Here is a 16,484-nt window from a genome sequence, read left to right on the forward strand (position 1 = left end):
TACTGCAGTGATATTATTTGAAACAACAGCTTATATAGCAAGCTGCCCAGCTAAGAGAATTGAAATCAACCTACTACATATTGTGGACATTTGTTATGAGGGAGCTTTGAAATCAACCGATCCATAAATGATGCTTTCAAAGTCATTCAACTACTTCACATGAAATTTCTTAATGGCACCCACGTATCTGCATTCATGGCGCCTTTGTAATGGCCATATTGACGTTACAGTTATTTATATATCCAGCTATTCAGCTGTTTCTTGGCCACATCTTTCGCTCATGGAAACCCATTTTCCTGTCCTGCCTCTTTCAAAATCGAATCCCCATTCATTGACGCACCTAACTACTGCAAGTACTTGTAGCTAAATCATGCATATATATACATGCATAAATAGATGATCACCTACAAGGGGGATTGTGTTTCTTGGTGGATAGACACTTAATATTGTTTTGCAGTAGCTAGCCATGGATGTTTCCGAGGAACCCCACAAGAAACTACAAAAGAAGAAGAATCCACACAAGTGGGACAAAAGAATCAGCTTTGCAGCTTGCTTGCCTGATGATGTTTGTGGTGTTTTTGCAGGTAGTATCTGTGCGGTTAAGTACTCTACAGATCCATTCAAGGATTTGAGGGAATCAATTCTGGAGATGATTCAGGATGTGGGAGTTTGTGATTGGAATGATATCGAGGAGTTGGTTTACTGTTACATTGCTCTCAACTCAGCAGAGTTTCACGAGATTATTGGAGAAGCATTTCTCAGTCTATGCTCATGTTGTTTTGCGAAAATGCGCTAATTAGCCATGACTGCCTCATGTGCTTAGAGGAAAGAAATGCAAACAACTTGTTTCATCATTAGTTTGAAAATGGAAATGATATATTTTCCCTCAGTAATGTGAAGATTTTTCTTTACCTTTATGCTATTTGTTCTTTCAATATCAGTCATGTTCTATAATTCCCCCTTTGCTGAACAATTACAGATCAAGGAAAAGCAATGATATGCATCAGAGAAGATTGGCATTTCCACATTTGTATCTCTTAAAAAAGTATTGAATGATTGCACTCCTTGCATTCAAGAGAGTAAGTCAAATTGCATTACAAATTAATGTGGTTAGATGTACTACATCATATATATTACCTTAAGGAGTGGAATTCCTACAAGGTGAGATTTTTGTTCATCTTAGAACCCACATTACTTTATTGTTTGCACTTTTACATCACTTAGAAGGCTATTAGAGTTTCTTAAAAAATTTTACACTTTAAAATCAAAAGATCTAGATAGTTTCTCTAAGAAAATGAAGAGAGAGAGAGAGTCGAGAGTTATTAATTATCTTTTTCTAGACTTTTTCACCTACTCACAACTAATTATCATGTACATACTCTTATTTAAAAAATTTTCCTATCTAAAAGTTAATGAACTTCTTAAAATAAGTGGAAGTTAAATAACCTCCCTAGAGTAGTGATGGTAATGGTGGGAAGTTAACAAATAACTTCTCCACCCATATGGACACAACTTCGTCATGGAATTTACCCATTACCAACATTTCTTTCTATGATTGTTTTTGGACATGACAGTTTTGAATTGAACATAATGCCTTGAGTACCTTCGATCGCACTAACTATTATCAATTAGATTTACATCTGAATCACTAACCATGTTAGCTAGCCTTCCCGGCCCACTGCTGCTTTAACTACTGTTCACCGCAGGAATGGAGGGATTTGCTTGCACTGCACTTTTTATCTCATTTCCTTTGCCCCACAAGAAGGAGTACAACCCAAAAATAATCAGAATCATGCCTAGAATGCTGCAATAATAATTCAAAACAAAGTGAGGTTTTGCTGTATATGGTCAGAAAATTTGATCAAATGTCACACATGATGATTGCTCATATCAAAAGAAAATACTCATACGTTCCGAGTCTGATCTCTTCGCCAAGTATGATCGCTTCTGATAAAGCCACAAAAATGAGTGAAAGTGGGTTGAACATCGCAGGATAAGTGGGGCCTCGCAATGAAATTACCCATGCAATTATGCAGAAAGTTGCAGCCGTGGTGAGTGCTCCCTGTGTATAAAAAACATACACGATTCTTTCACAAAAACTGACTAAAGAATTGATCATCTTTTCACTAAGATAGTAATGCCACCAGTAGTGATGGTTTCTCATCGGAGGCGTCATGCATGAGTTTGATTTGAATCACTGAATTATCACTAATTCTTTGTTTATTTTCCTTTAACAAATACTATTTTGTTATGGATGAGAAGATTAAAAATTGGCTTGTAACCAGCTTACCGAGGAAACAATTGTAATAAGTTCGAGATTCCATCCTAACCTCCAAGAAGTCTTACTTCTATCAAAGCACAATCCTATCACTGTTGATTGGACTGTTGCCATAACACATGTGAGCAGTGTTGCCCAGAATTTGGATGGAAAAACTTTGAGTAACTTCACCTGTACTTTTCAAAATATATAGCATATAATCTCTAGAATAATGTAAATTAAATCTTAAATCACTACTTGTTTCAAGAGCAAATCGATCGAACGTAAATATGATGATGTTGATGTGTACCTGAACTATGAACCATGCACCGTAGGAAAAGCAACTGGCAACCAATAGGAAAGTTCCACGAGCCCAATGAGCCTTAGATGGCTTGACAACAAGATGAGGGTGAAGAGAATGGTGATTGAGATGGAAAGCTTGTCCTCTGTAGAGACTAGCAGTAAGTGCTCCTGCTAGACATACAATTGCCCCCATTGTCTTTAATTTGCCTGCCCTTGTATTCAGTCCCATTTTCTCTATACTACATACACAAACATATATTATATACATATATATAAGCATTTAGGAACAAAGTATTAATTTATTATAATAAAGTTTTCAGTGATATATATTAATTAATTAGAAATATATATAGGATCGAAATAGTCATGATCATGTCGATGTGATGCAGTAAGTACCAATATATAATGTACGTACCCTGCAATTATGGAGAAGACAAAAGTAGTTATTGGAATTAAGTTGAGGAAGTTTGTAGCATATGTTGCTGTGGTGTCTCGAAGACCATAGCTGTACAGTCCCATAGCCATTGATATCCTGTATTGTAAATAAATAAATAAAAGTACTAAAATGAAAAGTTAAAAAAAAACACAACTTCGTGTAGTTACGAAATAAATATTTTTTGTCTGATTGAATTGTGACGGTAGAAATTACGAGTAATGCTATACATCATACCATCATCTCATTTATATATCACTATATATAATATGGTGCATTTATCACTATTTGATAATAAAGAAACATGTAATAAATGATCATTTAATGGTGATAAATATATCACATCTTATTTAGTGTAATACAAGTAAGATAATAATAAAGTATATAGAATTTTTCTTTACTATAATTATTTCTCTATCTTATATGGTTCGGTTCTCTAAATAATAAATATATATATAAATCATAATAAATAAACCTCAATAAATGTATGTTAGGAGAATGGTCAAGACTAGAGAGCACGTGGCCAAAGTGCATGGAAGGTTTGCATGCAGTGGGTAAGAATAAATTTAAAGTGTGCAATTATCAAGGGAGCCAAAATCTTTAAAAGTGTGTACGTACCGATCGACAACCATTAATAGAACTTCACGAATAAATGTTTGTCGTTTTAATAAGTAATTGGATAACTTCATGAGCATTAATGAAGTTATTGTTCCCACCAACTGTGATATTTAATTTGAGCAGCTCTGTAGTCACAGCTGGAAGCGCGGGGTTCTTCTTAGTTTATTATATATATATATATATTTTTTATGTATATATATATTTAAATATTTTTTTATAAAAAATTATAATATTATTAAAAATTATTTAAGTAATTATTAAATAAAATGATAATGATAAAATAAAAAATCCCAGCAATAAGAGCTGCTTGTGGAAAGAGTATCATTTTTCATTAATTCTTACAAATAATTTACAACTAATTTACCGCTCTATTTAAAATTAAAGGTAATTAAGTAAAATTGAAATTATCTTTAAATGAAGTGTCAGAATTAAATTGATTGATTTAAAATGAATTCTAAACTAATTATTATAAAGTAATTGTAGGTGTATCATTATCCTTTAATTTTACTATTTATTTTTCTGCAAAATCCAAACATAGGAAACAGAAGAAAAAGAAAAATTCCATAATATTACAATTAATATACGATTCTATATCTGTTTGTAATTTGTAGGATACTAGGGCGCCTCTCAATTAAAAATAAATAAATTTAGTAGATAATATTAATTTTTTTCTCCCTTATTCAAATAATTAAAAGATAGATAATATCATGCAACTCATAACAGAACAGCGTTATTAATGATGTGTATTGAGAAGCTATTAATGTTTTAATTAGCTTATAAGGTATGTTACAGTCCAGTTGTAATGCCTATTATTAATAAATGCAGTATGCTTTTATAAAAATAAAAAATAAAAATATACTGATATTAAAGAGTACCCACTAAAAAAATTAGGATATTATTCCTCTCAACTGTATATAATATTCTTCAGAATTTAAATTTGCACCCTATATAAACTATATATATCTTTTACTAAAGAGTTAAGACACTTGCAGATCATATATTTTGGAGAAACTCAATATTTTCCAGTACGATTAAGTTCATATATATAATGAAATGGCAACTCGAAGATGAAAAGACGATCGAGAAGTAGTACTTCGATTTGCCAGAGAATGATATACCGCAGATAGAGTTTTTGACATGTAGATATGGCTTACCCGGTTAGGGCGCTGAGAAAGAGCCAAAACCAAACGGACCATCTCAAGTTCTTTGCGTTCCCCCTGCATCCACGGCACCATATAATTCGAAACACACACACACATTATTTCTCTTTCAAACACCGCAGCAAAGGAAAATAAAAGTTTAAATTGTTAAAAATTACAAAAAATTAGAAAGGCTATAAAAATAAAATAAAATAATTAAGAAGAATATCATGAGGATCATCACCTTTCGAAATAGAAAGCAAAAGGAGCAACACAAATCGCAGCAACAGCATGGCGGTAAGCCATATATGCAAAAACAAAGGTTCCCTGACTGAGAATTACCCTGGAGAGCAGTTGGAGACCTGCTGCGAAAAGCTGCACCATTATCATGCTCACCACCACCTTTGACCACTCAAACCAATTCTTCATCATATTCATGCCCATCTCTTCGATCTCTCTCTCTCTCTCTCTCTCTCTCTCTCTCTCTCTCTCTCTCTCTCTCTCTATATATATATATATATATATATATAAGTTTATAAGACAGACTTCTACCTGAATGATTTCCGTCTGCCTGGATGTAGAAATAGAGATATTTAAAGTGGATGAAAAACGGGGGAAAAAAAGAAGAAGAAGCAGTATATTTGGTTGTCTGGAAAGGGGGTCTTCAGAGCTGATTTGTTCTATCTGTGGTGGATTCCCCTGAAATAAAATTAAAGAAGTCAAGAGTAATAAATGCAGAAGGGCTTTGGAGAATCCGAAGGACGTAGGAGATGGTTAGAGCTAGCTAGCTGACGGCGACATATATTTGCTCCTTAAATCCTACAGTACGTCTCTGTCACTCAGTCACTGCATGTCCTCCATGTTTTTGCATGCGTTGTTCCTTAATTGTTTGGTCTTTATATACTTACCATACATATATATATACACACACACACACATAATAACGTATGCTTGACAGCAAAACTCCAACTCCACACAACATGTGGCCCTTATATATATCGCTGTACGTACCGATCACCATCAGTTCATGTTAATGTAAGTGATCTCCGTGATTGCCTCTTCCGGTCCCTATCTCTTAGCCTCTCCCCATTGATATCTGCTTAAATACCCCAGAAATCATCGTTCATTAGGATATATATCTACTTCTATTGGGTCACGTTTTGGCAAATATTTTGATTGGACATTTGGTGTGGATTTTTCTTTTGTTTTTTTTTCTCTATTGTTTTAGTACTTTGAAGCTTTTTTTTTGGAGGAATACGATAGGATATATAATTTAAATAATAATTTTTAGAGATTGATGGAAAGTGTTGCTTGAAAATTCGACTTATTAGTCGCCATAAAAGCAGGGCATGCGCATGTGGTGAATAAATGATTCAAGTTATATATCTTTATATATAAATAATGTGTATGTAACGGGAAAACCTTATTTTAACGATTTTTTATATTTTTCTGTTAAAATTAACACCGTTTGTTTAAATTCGTGTGAATATAACTAGCGTATGGAATGAATACATAAATGGTATTCAATGATATAAGATAAAAAGTTACATGGAGAGTATTTCAAGATAAAAAAAGTTACATTACGTTTTGAGGACCAATCCGCATACGAAGTAGAAGTGGCATGCTGCAGTCAATTTTTTTATATTAAAAAAAAACACAAAGAAGAAGAAAGCATCGACTTTCCAGATCTATTTTTGATTGAGCATTATACTCATAAGCCCTATACACTACACACTTAATATTTTTTATTTTTTAAATTTATTCTTTTTAAACTAATTCAGTTTTTCTATTTATTATGCATATGCCAAACACTTGATAAAAGAAAAAAATTAAAAAAATTAAAAAAAATAGATAATATGTGGTGTATGTACTTATATTTAGAATTTTTCTTTTCGATCACCCTTCGTCTCCCCTCTCTCAAATCTCTTATTTCTCATCTTTTCTTTAATTTCTTTTTTTCCATTCTATTTTTCATGCCCTTGAATAAAATAGATGACTCATTCACTGTCTAAAAGCTTAAGCACAAGATCGCAAAAGCTTGCTCTAAGATTCAAGAAAAACCAAACTTTCCAGTGGCACTCACGTGGGTTTTTTTTTTTTTTTACTTTTTCTCCTCTTCCACTGCCTTGATTAAAAAAGAAATGTAAGAAGCCTCTGGAAATTTCTCTTTCATCTTTCTTTGGTTCCTTTTGCTTCAAAATAAAATTCCCAATCGGTAGGAGGCAATATGCATCTCTCCTTAACTATCTTCAAGAGAGAGAGAGTGTGAGAGAGAATTTGTGTGCTAGAATACACCCGTTGGTATTGTTTACGGTGACTTTTCATTGAAGGAGATGACTCAAGTTTAATCTTTGGGCATGTTTTCTCTTGGGGATGAACTTTGTAAGGGAAGGAGAGATGGTAATTCTTTCTGAAAGGGTAGAAAGGTTGAAATAAAGGGACAAGGCAGATTAAGAAGAAATAAAATAAAAAATGAAGTCATGAGTAGTAGATGAGTAATTCTTTCTGGAAAGGTAGAAAAGGGATTTAGATATATTTCGGAGGCTGGAGTTTTGTTCTTTATTTTCGTTGTTTTTCTTTTAAAAAATAAATAATAAATAATACTGACATCAGACTCGTGCACATTTTGAGTGCACAAGTTGCCTGTATGTAGCAAGGCTCAAGATGTTAGTAAAGATAGGGTATCTAAATATATATGGATGGCTGGGTGAACCACTTGGTCTAGGGAGTAATGAGTGATTAATGAACGTACACAAATTTTTAATAAAAGGCATACAAGTTTTATATAGATCATAATTTTTATATTAAAAGTTACATGATTTTTATTTATTTAATGTTAGTTTAAAGCCGAGAATAATAACAATACAAATATATATTCTGAATTTATTTTATAATATAATTTATTAATCACAATAATTACAATAATAAATAGTTTATATAATAATAAGTAATTAAAGATTAGTTATTATATTTTTCTCTTTCTCCTTAACATATATACATGTATTAGGTGCATAAAATGTGATTCCCCAAGTAAAATACACGTGTATTATACATTTCCTTAACTCATATTATTAAATATTCCAAATTTAAAAATCCCATATATTACATGCCGGATTTAATCAAAGTTTTTTTAATTAATTAATTTATTTATTTTTAATATTAGTAGGACGTAGCTTTCGCTAAATCATATTCCACACATGGACTTGCTATATATGATGGGCACGCGACAAAAGTCGTGATCCTTGAGCTAATCCAGATAGAGTAAATTTGGCCAACAACTTCAAAATATATTTTATGATTTATATATATGCTATATATAGAAAATATTATAGCATAAATTTTTATAAAAAGAATGGATGATTTAACTTTATGTTGACTCTGATCAACTCAACCAATAGAAACATAAGAATTTCAACGTATTCTTTATTGATCTTCTTCAGGATGACACAAATTGATGAGTTATAATACAAATATCAAATGACACATATTTTGAACTACTGTTTGTGTTGGACTTTTATTAAATTTTTTATATGCATCTTTGTTAAAATTATGGATGTTATAAACATGTATTGGATTATATGGTATTTCGAACTAATTTTTTATTTTCTCCAATATGTCTTAAATTATTAAGTGAAATCAATCATTTTTATAAAATATATATTATTTTTTACAAATAATCATTTCATAAAACTAGATAAACGTGCTCTTTGCACGTTGCTTCCATCTAGTATATAAAATATATATCTGTTTTCAGCAGTGCACATGTATATCGTATTTGCCTTATCAATTGGATCGCTTATGTATTTTATTTTATTTTTAATATCTTTTTATTTAATAGTTAAGAAAGTGACTATTAGTATATTAGTATTTTTTTATTTTTTAAAAATTTTTAAACATATTTTAAAAGGTTTGAAACAAAAAAAAAAAAAAAAAAATTACAATTTGCACTAACCGCCCACCAAGTGAGAAAATTTAAATTTTCAATTTTTCGGTTTCGATTTGGTATGGTTTTACATGTGTTATTCAGTTTTGGATTTTTTATAGGGTTGTTTAGGTTTTTTGATCCAAACGAATAATTTTTTTTAGCCAATATGATAGAGCCCAACACATTATTTTCAGCTCATTACATCATACATATAACTAATTAACCAAATAATTTTAAAAACAATAATTATAAACCAAAACACACAAATTAATAACGCATGTTTTGCTAGCAAATGAGTTTCCTTTTTTGCTTGTCTTTGCACATATTGCACTTTATAGGTCAAACTTGCCTTGAGATTTCACCATATTTACTCCACTAAAACTTACCCTTCCATGTCTTATACCTTGATTCCAATTCCCACTTTCTCTATCTTTCTGATGAGGTATTGCTGCATCCCTAATAGACAACTTCCCTAGATCCATAACTCCAGAAAATATTCTACTACACATGATCATTTTTACGGTGGACTATGCGATACCCCTTACTAAATAATAAGAGTAAGTGGTATATGAGATCTCACTTTGCTTGAGAACGAGAAGTTTTTACTTTTTATAGTGGTACAGATTATGTAATTTCAATTGAATCATTGACTAATCATTTTAAAATATATGACGTATGAGGTGGCCTCCCTTGAGGCAGTTTATATGGCATTATCTAAGTAGATAATTTCACATAAGATTTAAATTTCAAAGTAATAAGATATTGATTTTTCAAACTGTTTATCATTAAATTGCAAAGTAGTATTTAAGATTTAAATAAAATCATTAAATAAATTACCTTATGCACCAAAGAAGTCAAGTATTTTTAAAGATAATGAAATTTATTTGTTTTTTCATTCAATTTTCAAATTTAAAGAGGGTGGACACGGATGAATACAATGTACATGGGGTGTGGGCCGTGTGGCGGTGGGTGAAAGAACCGCTAGTTGAGGAATGGGCCGAGGGCTGAAAGTCATGCATTAGGGCCCATATATCAAAATACCACATCAGGCCCAAAACATTAGGCTCTAATTCTCAATTAGGGTTTCTACGTCTTTGTATAGACTCGTCAGTCGTCACTGCGATATAAAGTCATCAGTCATTGTTGTTTCTAGGGTTTTTGCCTCCATTTTCTTCGCCTCGCTCAGACTCAGAGAGCAACAGAGCGCAAATGAAGACCATTCTCTCGTCGGAGACTATGGATATCCCAGACGGCGTAAAAATCAAGATAAACGCCAAGATCATCGAGGTGGAGGGTCCGCACGGTAAACTCATCCGCAACTTCAAGCACCTCAATCTAGACTTTGATCTCATCACTGACGAGGCTGGCAAGAGAAAGCTGAAGATTGAGGCCTGGTTCGGATCCCGGAAGACCTCTGCGGCGATCCGTACTGCTCTCAGCCACGTCGAGAACCTCATCACCGGCGTCACCAAGGGCTATCGGTACAAGATGAGGTTCGTGTACGCTCACTTCCCCATCAACGCTAGCATCACCAACACTAACAAGTCCATCGAGATCCGTAATTTTTTGGGTGAAAAGAAGGTACATTTTTGGCAATTGTGAAATGGATTTGTATTCTTTTAAGGTTTTTTCGTTTGGTTCGTTTTGATTTTGATGCTTGTTGATTTTTTTTTTCCATGTCATCTGTCTTGTTTATATACGAATTGTTTGTTTGATCTGTGAGAAGTAATAACGATATTCGAACCTTACTTCATTATTTGGTTTGATGTATTAGATTGTTGGTGTATATTGATTCTTAACTGGAAGAATTATTTCATAGTTTACCTGTCCATGATAGAGCTTTAAGTTGGGGCTTTATTTATTTATTTATTTTTTATCCCTATGTTAATGTAGAATATTGATTGCAGTTTTATTTAACTAATATCATGGATATTTATAGTCTCCATTTATGTTTTACAAGTTGTGTATTTTTTATTAAAATTATGTTTGTGGTTGTACTTGTGTTGATGCATGCACAAGGTCTGGAGCTATTGTACTTACATTCCAATCCACCAGTACCGATTGGTTAGGATACTGTTTTGGAGTCTCCGTTCTTGTGTCAGAATTGTCCTTTTCAGCCCTTCCAGTTGCTCTGGAATATTGGATTACTATAAATTAGGTGTTTGCAGCTCCTTTTAATTTTTCTAATGTTTTTGCTCGACGGTTCAGTTGACATTGTGTCCCTTTTTACCCTATGCCTTCTCTCAATTTTTTTTTTGGATATGGTGGCTTTGGATGTTCTTTTTGCTGTCTTTAAACATCACTTATTCTTTATTACTTGATGAAAAGGAATTGTAATAGAATAATAGAGTAGATGAAGTCAATTTGTCATTTTGTCAACTCGTTGTTGCATGCTCTGGATGAGGTTTATACTAAGCGTGGATGCCTGTGTATTTGCATAGAAAACACAAAAAAATGGTGGGGGAATTAAAATAGAGCAATTGGTATTGTTTTAGGTGCTGTTTTCTTGTGTCGTATTGTTCACTATCTGGTTTTCACTATTTTGATTATTGTGGAAAGTGTTGATATTTGAGGTGTTTCTATCTTGCAAGTCTTGTAGATCATACAGTGCATTATTGTCTTTTGTTGAGTTTAATCTAGAAGAGGTTAAGTCTTGGTATTCTAGTTGTCATTTTGAATGTTGCTAGGGTGTAGGTTTAAATACCTTGATGTCAAACTTTGGCTTTTTCATTTGTGAAATGAGGACTTCATTGAACTTTGTATACTTTTTGTTGGTTTTGTTTAACGTACTGTTTTCTTGTTCTTATTGTTCACTATCTTGTTTGCACTATTGTGGCTAAGGGGGGAATTGTAACTTTTCTACAATGATCTATTTTGTAATTATTGTAGATAATATATTTTTGGAGTGCATTGTTTTCTTTTTTGAGTTGCTATCTGAACAGATTGATGAATTGACGTACTAGTTGTCGTTTTCCATGTCGGTAAGTACATGGGTGTTTAACTTTTAGTTAATCAACCGTTTAGCGAGGACTTCATTGCATTATGTGTTTTTTGGGTGTGCCAGGTAAGAAAAGTGGACATGCTTGATGGGGTGTCAATTCTCCGTTCTGAAAAGGTCAAGGATGAGCTAGTATTAGATGGGAATGACATTGAACTCGTATCTCGGTCTTGTGCCTTGATAAACCAGGTCTCTCTCTCTCTCTCTCTCTCTCTCTCTCTCTCTCTCTCTCTCTCTCTCTCTCTCTCTCTCTCTATATATATATATATATATATATATATTCTCCCTTCTTCCTTCCTAATACATGTTGTCTGCAGTTGCTGATCTGTAATCGTTTTTGGTTTTGCAGAAATGTCACGTGAAGAACAAGGATATCCGAAAGTTTCTTGATGGTATCTATGTCAGTGAGAAGGGAACCATCTTTGAGGAGGAGTAATTGATGCTTGAATAGGATATGTACTCTTCAATATGTACTCTTCAATTAAGACAATATTTGCTTCATGTTTTGTTTGTTTGTTCTTGGTAATTCTCCTAAAATTTGGATACTTTGCAGTTTTAGTATGATTGTGGACAAGGTTGTATTGAAGACATGAATGTTTCGGTTATAGGAAGGGTGATGATGCATTTACAACTCTTTTACTGTTGTTTTGTTATTTTTTCTCTTTTTGCTATTTGAATTTGGATTTAAAATCTTAGAACATGGCATTCTTGCATAATTTAGAAAAAAATAAATTCAATTCACCAACGTAATCATGCAATTTAATTAAAAATAAATTTGATTTTATAAAAATTGACATTCTTTGCTGATTGAGTCATTTTTTTTTTTTTTAAGATTATGTAAAAAGGTCGTTTTGAAAATTTTAAGTAAGATTTAAATAATAAAAAGAAAAAAAAAAACTGGATAGTAAACTAGTAATGAAAGTGGTGTAAGCTATCATTATCCTGAAATACAATATTACCCGATGTAATTAAGAGGACAGAGGCGCTTTTATTTTTATCATGTCAGTGACAATGAATAATGCACTTCACATTAACAGGTTACAGCTTATAACTCTCTTGAGAAAGGATCGACGTATAAGTCTTTTAACAATTATGTTTTAACAACCATTACAATTATTGTTCTTTTAAACCGTTGCTAGCGTTTCTCTCTTGGGAAATAATAGTCATAACTCTTTGAAAAGTTTTACTCATCATCCTTGTATTACCTCTACTAATTATTTTGTTAGTCAATTGTTAGTAATTATGGGTCAACACCAATAAGAATTTAGCATGTGTGCATCATATTTTAAATTAGAAAAATTCGGAAATAATATAAAAAACATAAAAAGTCATTTTAAAACTTTAAAAGAAATCTAACAAACAAATCTCTTATGTAAAATGAATATCATTTTTAGAACATAATTTCAATTTAAACAAATTTTTAGGGAAATGGATTTTGCAATGGCCCTAGTTGAGAGAGAAGCTCTCTAGAGACCACCTCCAAATCAAAACCTGTGCAGAGGGAGCTCCCTCCTCCCTCCTCCTTCCTCCCTCATTCTTATCCTCTCTAGTTTTCTTTTTTACTCTTCTATTTCTGCCGCTATGTGCAGCTTTTCTGGGTCTGAGGCCATCAAACAGGTCTAACTGTTATACTCTTAGGGTGGTGCGTGACTCTCACGTGCCGTCACAGTAACTTTATTTGTAATTTTTTCTTTTAAGGTTAAAAATGTAGATTTATACCTTTCTAAGATATAATTCATTTTTTTCTATATATCTTTAATTTCTGTTATGTCTTTTGTTTTAGAAAGGAAAAAAACACATCATCTCTTGAACTTTTATCTATAGAGTGTGTCCTCTACTCCGTCTTAGACAGAGTACTGGATTTGTTAACTCTATATTGGACAGAGTTGTGCTGTCTCTCAGACGGTGGTCTGTAGAGATTTGTAATATAGACTAGTCCATGTCAGTCAAAATTATGTATTGGGAAGCTATTAATTCTATAGTTAGTTTGTAATGTATGTTTCAGATCAAAGTTGTGATATCTATTATTAATGAATATAGTTATATAAAAAAACAAATTTTTAGGATTTTATGTTGAATTAAAAAAATTAAAAGAACTTCTAAAAATCTTTTCAATCTTATTTCTTTAACTCATAAGAAGAATATATTTAAAATTGAAAACTGATTTTTAGAAGTTATTTTAATTTCTAAATGACGTTTTTGTTTCTTTATATTATTTATGTATTTTTTTGCATTAGTGTTGACTTGACACTTTTAACAATTGATTAACATAACAGTGATGGAAGGATTAAGTTGATCAAAGTTAGAAATATTTAGAATTAAAGCACAAGAAGTAATTTAACCTTTTATTTCCTATCTTCTTTGTAACTTGTGGAGTAGGTAACCTCACTTGTTGGCATCAAAGTCTAGTTAGCAATAACTGAAAGTTGTTTCAGAAAGCAGTGGGGGAAAGAAGAATAAAGAAACTAGGGCTGTTCAACCGAGCCTGATTTTATCCGGCCCGGCCCGGAATCCGGTTATACCGGATTCTGGTTCTGGTTTTCGGCCCGGGTCAAATCCAGGCCGGTATCCGGATTCGAAAAACCAGATTAATCCGGTCCAGGTACCGGATTTTAAATCCGGATCCGGGTTTAAAACCCGGTATCAGGATTTTATAAACTTAAAAAAACCCTAATTCTATCCGCCGCCCCCCCCCGACCCATTTCAGATCTCTTTCTCTCTCTCACTCCCCCCCTCTCTCTCTCTTCTCTGCTCTGCGAAGTGCTTCGCGCCTACCTCCCCCAGTTTCCTCTCTCTCTCTCTCTCTCTCTCTCTCTCTCTCTCTCTCTCTCTCTCTCTCTCTCTCTCTCTCTCTCTCTCTCTCTCTCTCTCTCTCTCTCTCTCTCTCTCATCCCTTCAAGCGCTTTCGTTTTGTCTAGAACCCGACGCGCGGCTCACTGATCATCGCCTTTTGTCCTCAATCCATCGTCTCGCCGGTGACCTTTCGGTAAGTCTCTCTCCCGATCTGTGAACAATGAATGTAAATGTGGTAGATCTAGTGATTTGGTGAACTGGGTCTCTCTGTACTTGGATAGAACTGGGTCTTTCGGCTTTGAAGCATTTTTTTAGGGTTTTTTTTTTTTTTTCTGTTATTACTTTGTAAATTGAGGAGTAGTATTTGGGTATATATTTTGGAATATATACGACAATCTTGTCGTTATTTTTCACTACTGATCTGCCTAGATCTTGGGTTCCTTTAGTCAAATATCATGCCCCGAAGATCATTTTTGAGTTATGACTTTTGCTGGCTGGCTGGCTAGCTGTGAGTCTGTGACTGTTTATTTTAGGCCAAAGGGGAAGGGCTCGGCCCCTCTTCTTCAAATGGGATAGCACAAGTCAGTTTTGTATCAGCATGAATGGGTAGCGAACTGAGTAACGCATTTGAAACAATCTATAACCAAATCTAGGCCCCTTATAGTGAGGTTATATATGAACCTTATGAATTATGGGTTCATAAACTTAATCTTTCCAACAATTGGTTTAACGATTTAACATTCAGTCTTTGTTCATGATTATGCTTTTCAGACATTCCATGGTTTGTGCACAAGGTTTTTATATTTAAGAAATTTGCAATGCTGTTGACGTGTTGGGATTATACTCTGTGGTAAACTAATTGATAGGAGCCCCAACCTCCAATTGTGATTTGCTTTAGGTTCACTCTTTAGTGTATGCACAAGCTTTATCAGTGTAATTTCTCACTTTTTGCAGATAATAAAAGATTTTCCAAGAGATCTCATTTCACTGAAGAGGGCCCAAGTGCTATCCTTTTAAATTACTTCAGTGCATTTAAAGGATTTTTATCCTCCAGTTCTCAAGCTTTTTACTCAGTGCATTTAAAGGATTTTTAGAATATTGAGTATTTTAGATGGATTGTGGTTTGATACTCACTTCAATGCTCTCTATATTGATATTGATATGAATTTTATGTAGTTGTGCCATGTTCTACAGTATGAGTGCCGGTTTGAAAAAGCAGTACAGTTCATGGAAGGATGCTCATCTTCTTGGAGTTCTTATTCTTCATTTATGTATGCATATTAATTTTTCTGCATAATACTTTACATGAATTTAATCTCTTTCTCACTTTCTTGGAGGTCTTAATAATCTTTCATCTCCAGGCTGACACATAATTGGTGGCATATAGCTCTTTGTTACTTGGAAGCTGGTTCTCCAATTCAAAGAGTCTTAGAAATATATGATAATTGTATTTGGAAGGAATTGGAAAAAAGGAATTGGAAGGAAATTTGTTCAGACAATGTAATATGTAGTGGGTTTTTTTTTTTTTTTTTAACATGCATTTAGTTATAAAGTTCATTAGTTGTTTATAGCCTTAGCTATTCTTAACATAAATCTAGTTTTTCATTTTGATATTTTTAATCATTATGGACAATGATAAATATAGAGTTTTATATAACAAAAATTTTTTGCTTTTCAACATTATTTGTTGAAAAAGTTGTAATAAAATATAGGATTTTTTATAAAAATATTTTTCTGCAAAATCAATAATAACATACAGACTTAAAAAAAAAAAAAACCGGGTTCAACCCGGAATCCGGAATCCGGTTTTTTTAAAAACCCGGATACATCCGGGTTCCGGACCAGATTTGACCCGGCTTAACCTGGGCCGGGTTCCGGCCCGAATTTGAGATCCGGGTTGCGGCCCTGGTGTACCCGGGTTGGAACCCGGATGAACAGTCCTAAAAGAAACTACTAAAGTCTTTTAAGAGATGTCAATCGGTATAAGGTTGGTTGTTCAAGCTTTTGCAAACATTTTC

General features: G+C 33.1%; 2 protein-coding genes across 3 annotated transcripts; one reads left to right on the forward strand and one right to left on the reverse strand.

Annotated features, from left to right (window-relative positions):
* Positions 1–1,513: 1,513 nt before the first annotated feature.
* Positions 1,514–5,898, reverse strand: LOC122309333 (WAT1-related protein At5g64700-like). 2 transcript variants are annotated; one of them, XM_043122797.1, is made up of 8 exons: positions 5,762–5,898; positions 4,995–5,449; positions 4,766–4,828; positions 2,976–3,092; positions 2,568–2,799; positions 2,291–2,449; positions 1,911–2,062; positions 1,514–1,804 (listed from the first exon to the last, which is right to left on the reverse strand). In XM_043122797.1, the coding sequence occupies exons 2-8, from the start codon at positions 5,192–5,194 to the stop codon at positions 1,687–1,689; spliced, it is 1,041 nt and encodes a 346-aa protein (XP_042978731.1). In that variant the 5' UTR covers positions 5,195–5,449; positions 5,762–5,898; the 3' UTR covers positions 1,514–1,686. The 2 variants fall into 2 exon arrangements, with proteins under 2 accessions (XP_042978731.1, XP_042978732.1); XM_043122798.1 differs by lacking the exons at positions 2,291–2,449; positions 5,762–5,898 and having other exon boundaries at positions 4,995–5,391.
* Positions 5,446–12,174, forward strand: LOC122309334 (60S ribosomal protein L9). Its single transcript, XM_043122799.1, has 4 exons — positions 5,446–5,574; positions 9,829–10,256; positions 11,740–11,862; positions 12,023–12,174. Exons 2-4 carry the CDS (start codon positions 9,885–9,887, stop codon positions 12,107–12,109), a joined length of 582 nt encoding a protein of 193 aa, XP_042978733.1. The 5' UTR covers positions 5,446–5,574; positions 9,829–9,884; the 3' UTR covers positions 12,110–12,174.
* Positions 12,175–16,484: the final 4,310 nt, after the last annotated feature.

This window comes from Carya illinoinensis, chromosome 5, assembly GCF_018687715.1.
Source record: "Carya illinoinensis cultivar Pawnee chromosome 5, C.illinoinensisPawnee_v1, whole genome shotgun sequence".
Taxonomy (NCBI): domain Eukaryota; kingdom Viridiplantae; phylum Streptophyta; class Magnoliopsida; order Fagales; family Juglandaceae; genus Carya; species Carya illinoinensis.

What these genes read in the sequence shown, in the direction of transcription:
- LOC122309334 (XM_043122799.1), top strand. Translation starts at nt 9,885, where the DNA reads ATGAAGACCATTCTCTCGTCGGAGACTATGGATATCCCAGACGGCGTA. An exon ending in ATTTTTTGGGTGAAAAGAAG is followed by an intron (nt 10,257 to 11,739) that starts GTACATTTTTGG and finishes TGGGTGTGCCAG; the next exon opens with GTAAGAAAAGTGGACATGCT. An exon ending in CTTGTGCCTTGATAAACCAG is followed by an intron (nt 11,863 to 12,022) that starts GTCTCTCTCTCT and finishes TTGGTTTTGCAG; the next exon opens with AAATGTCACGTGAAGAACAA.
- LOC122309333 (XM_043122797.1), bottom strand. Translation starts at nt 5,194, where the DNA reads ATGGGCATGAATATGATGAAGAATTGGTTTGAGTGGTCAAAGGTGGTG. An exon ending in GTCTTCTCCATAATTGCAGG is followed by an intron (nt 2,800 to 2,975) that starts GTACGTACATTA and finishes TTGTGTATGTAG; the next exon opens with TATAGAGAAAATGGGACTGA. An exon ending in GAAGAGATCAGACTCGGAAC is followed by an intron (nt 1,805 to 1,910) that starts GTATGAGTATTT and finishes TTATTATTGCAG; the next exon opens with CATTCTAGGCATGATTCTGA.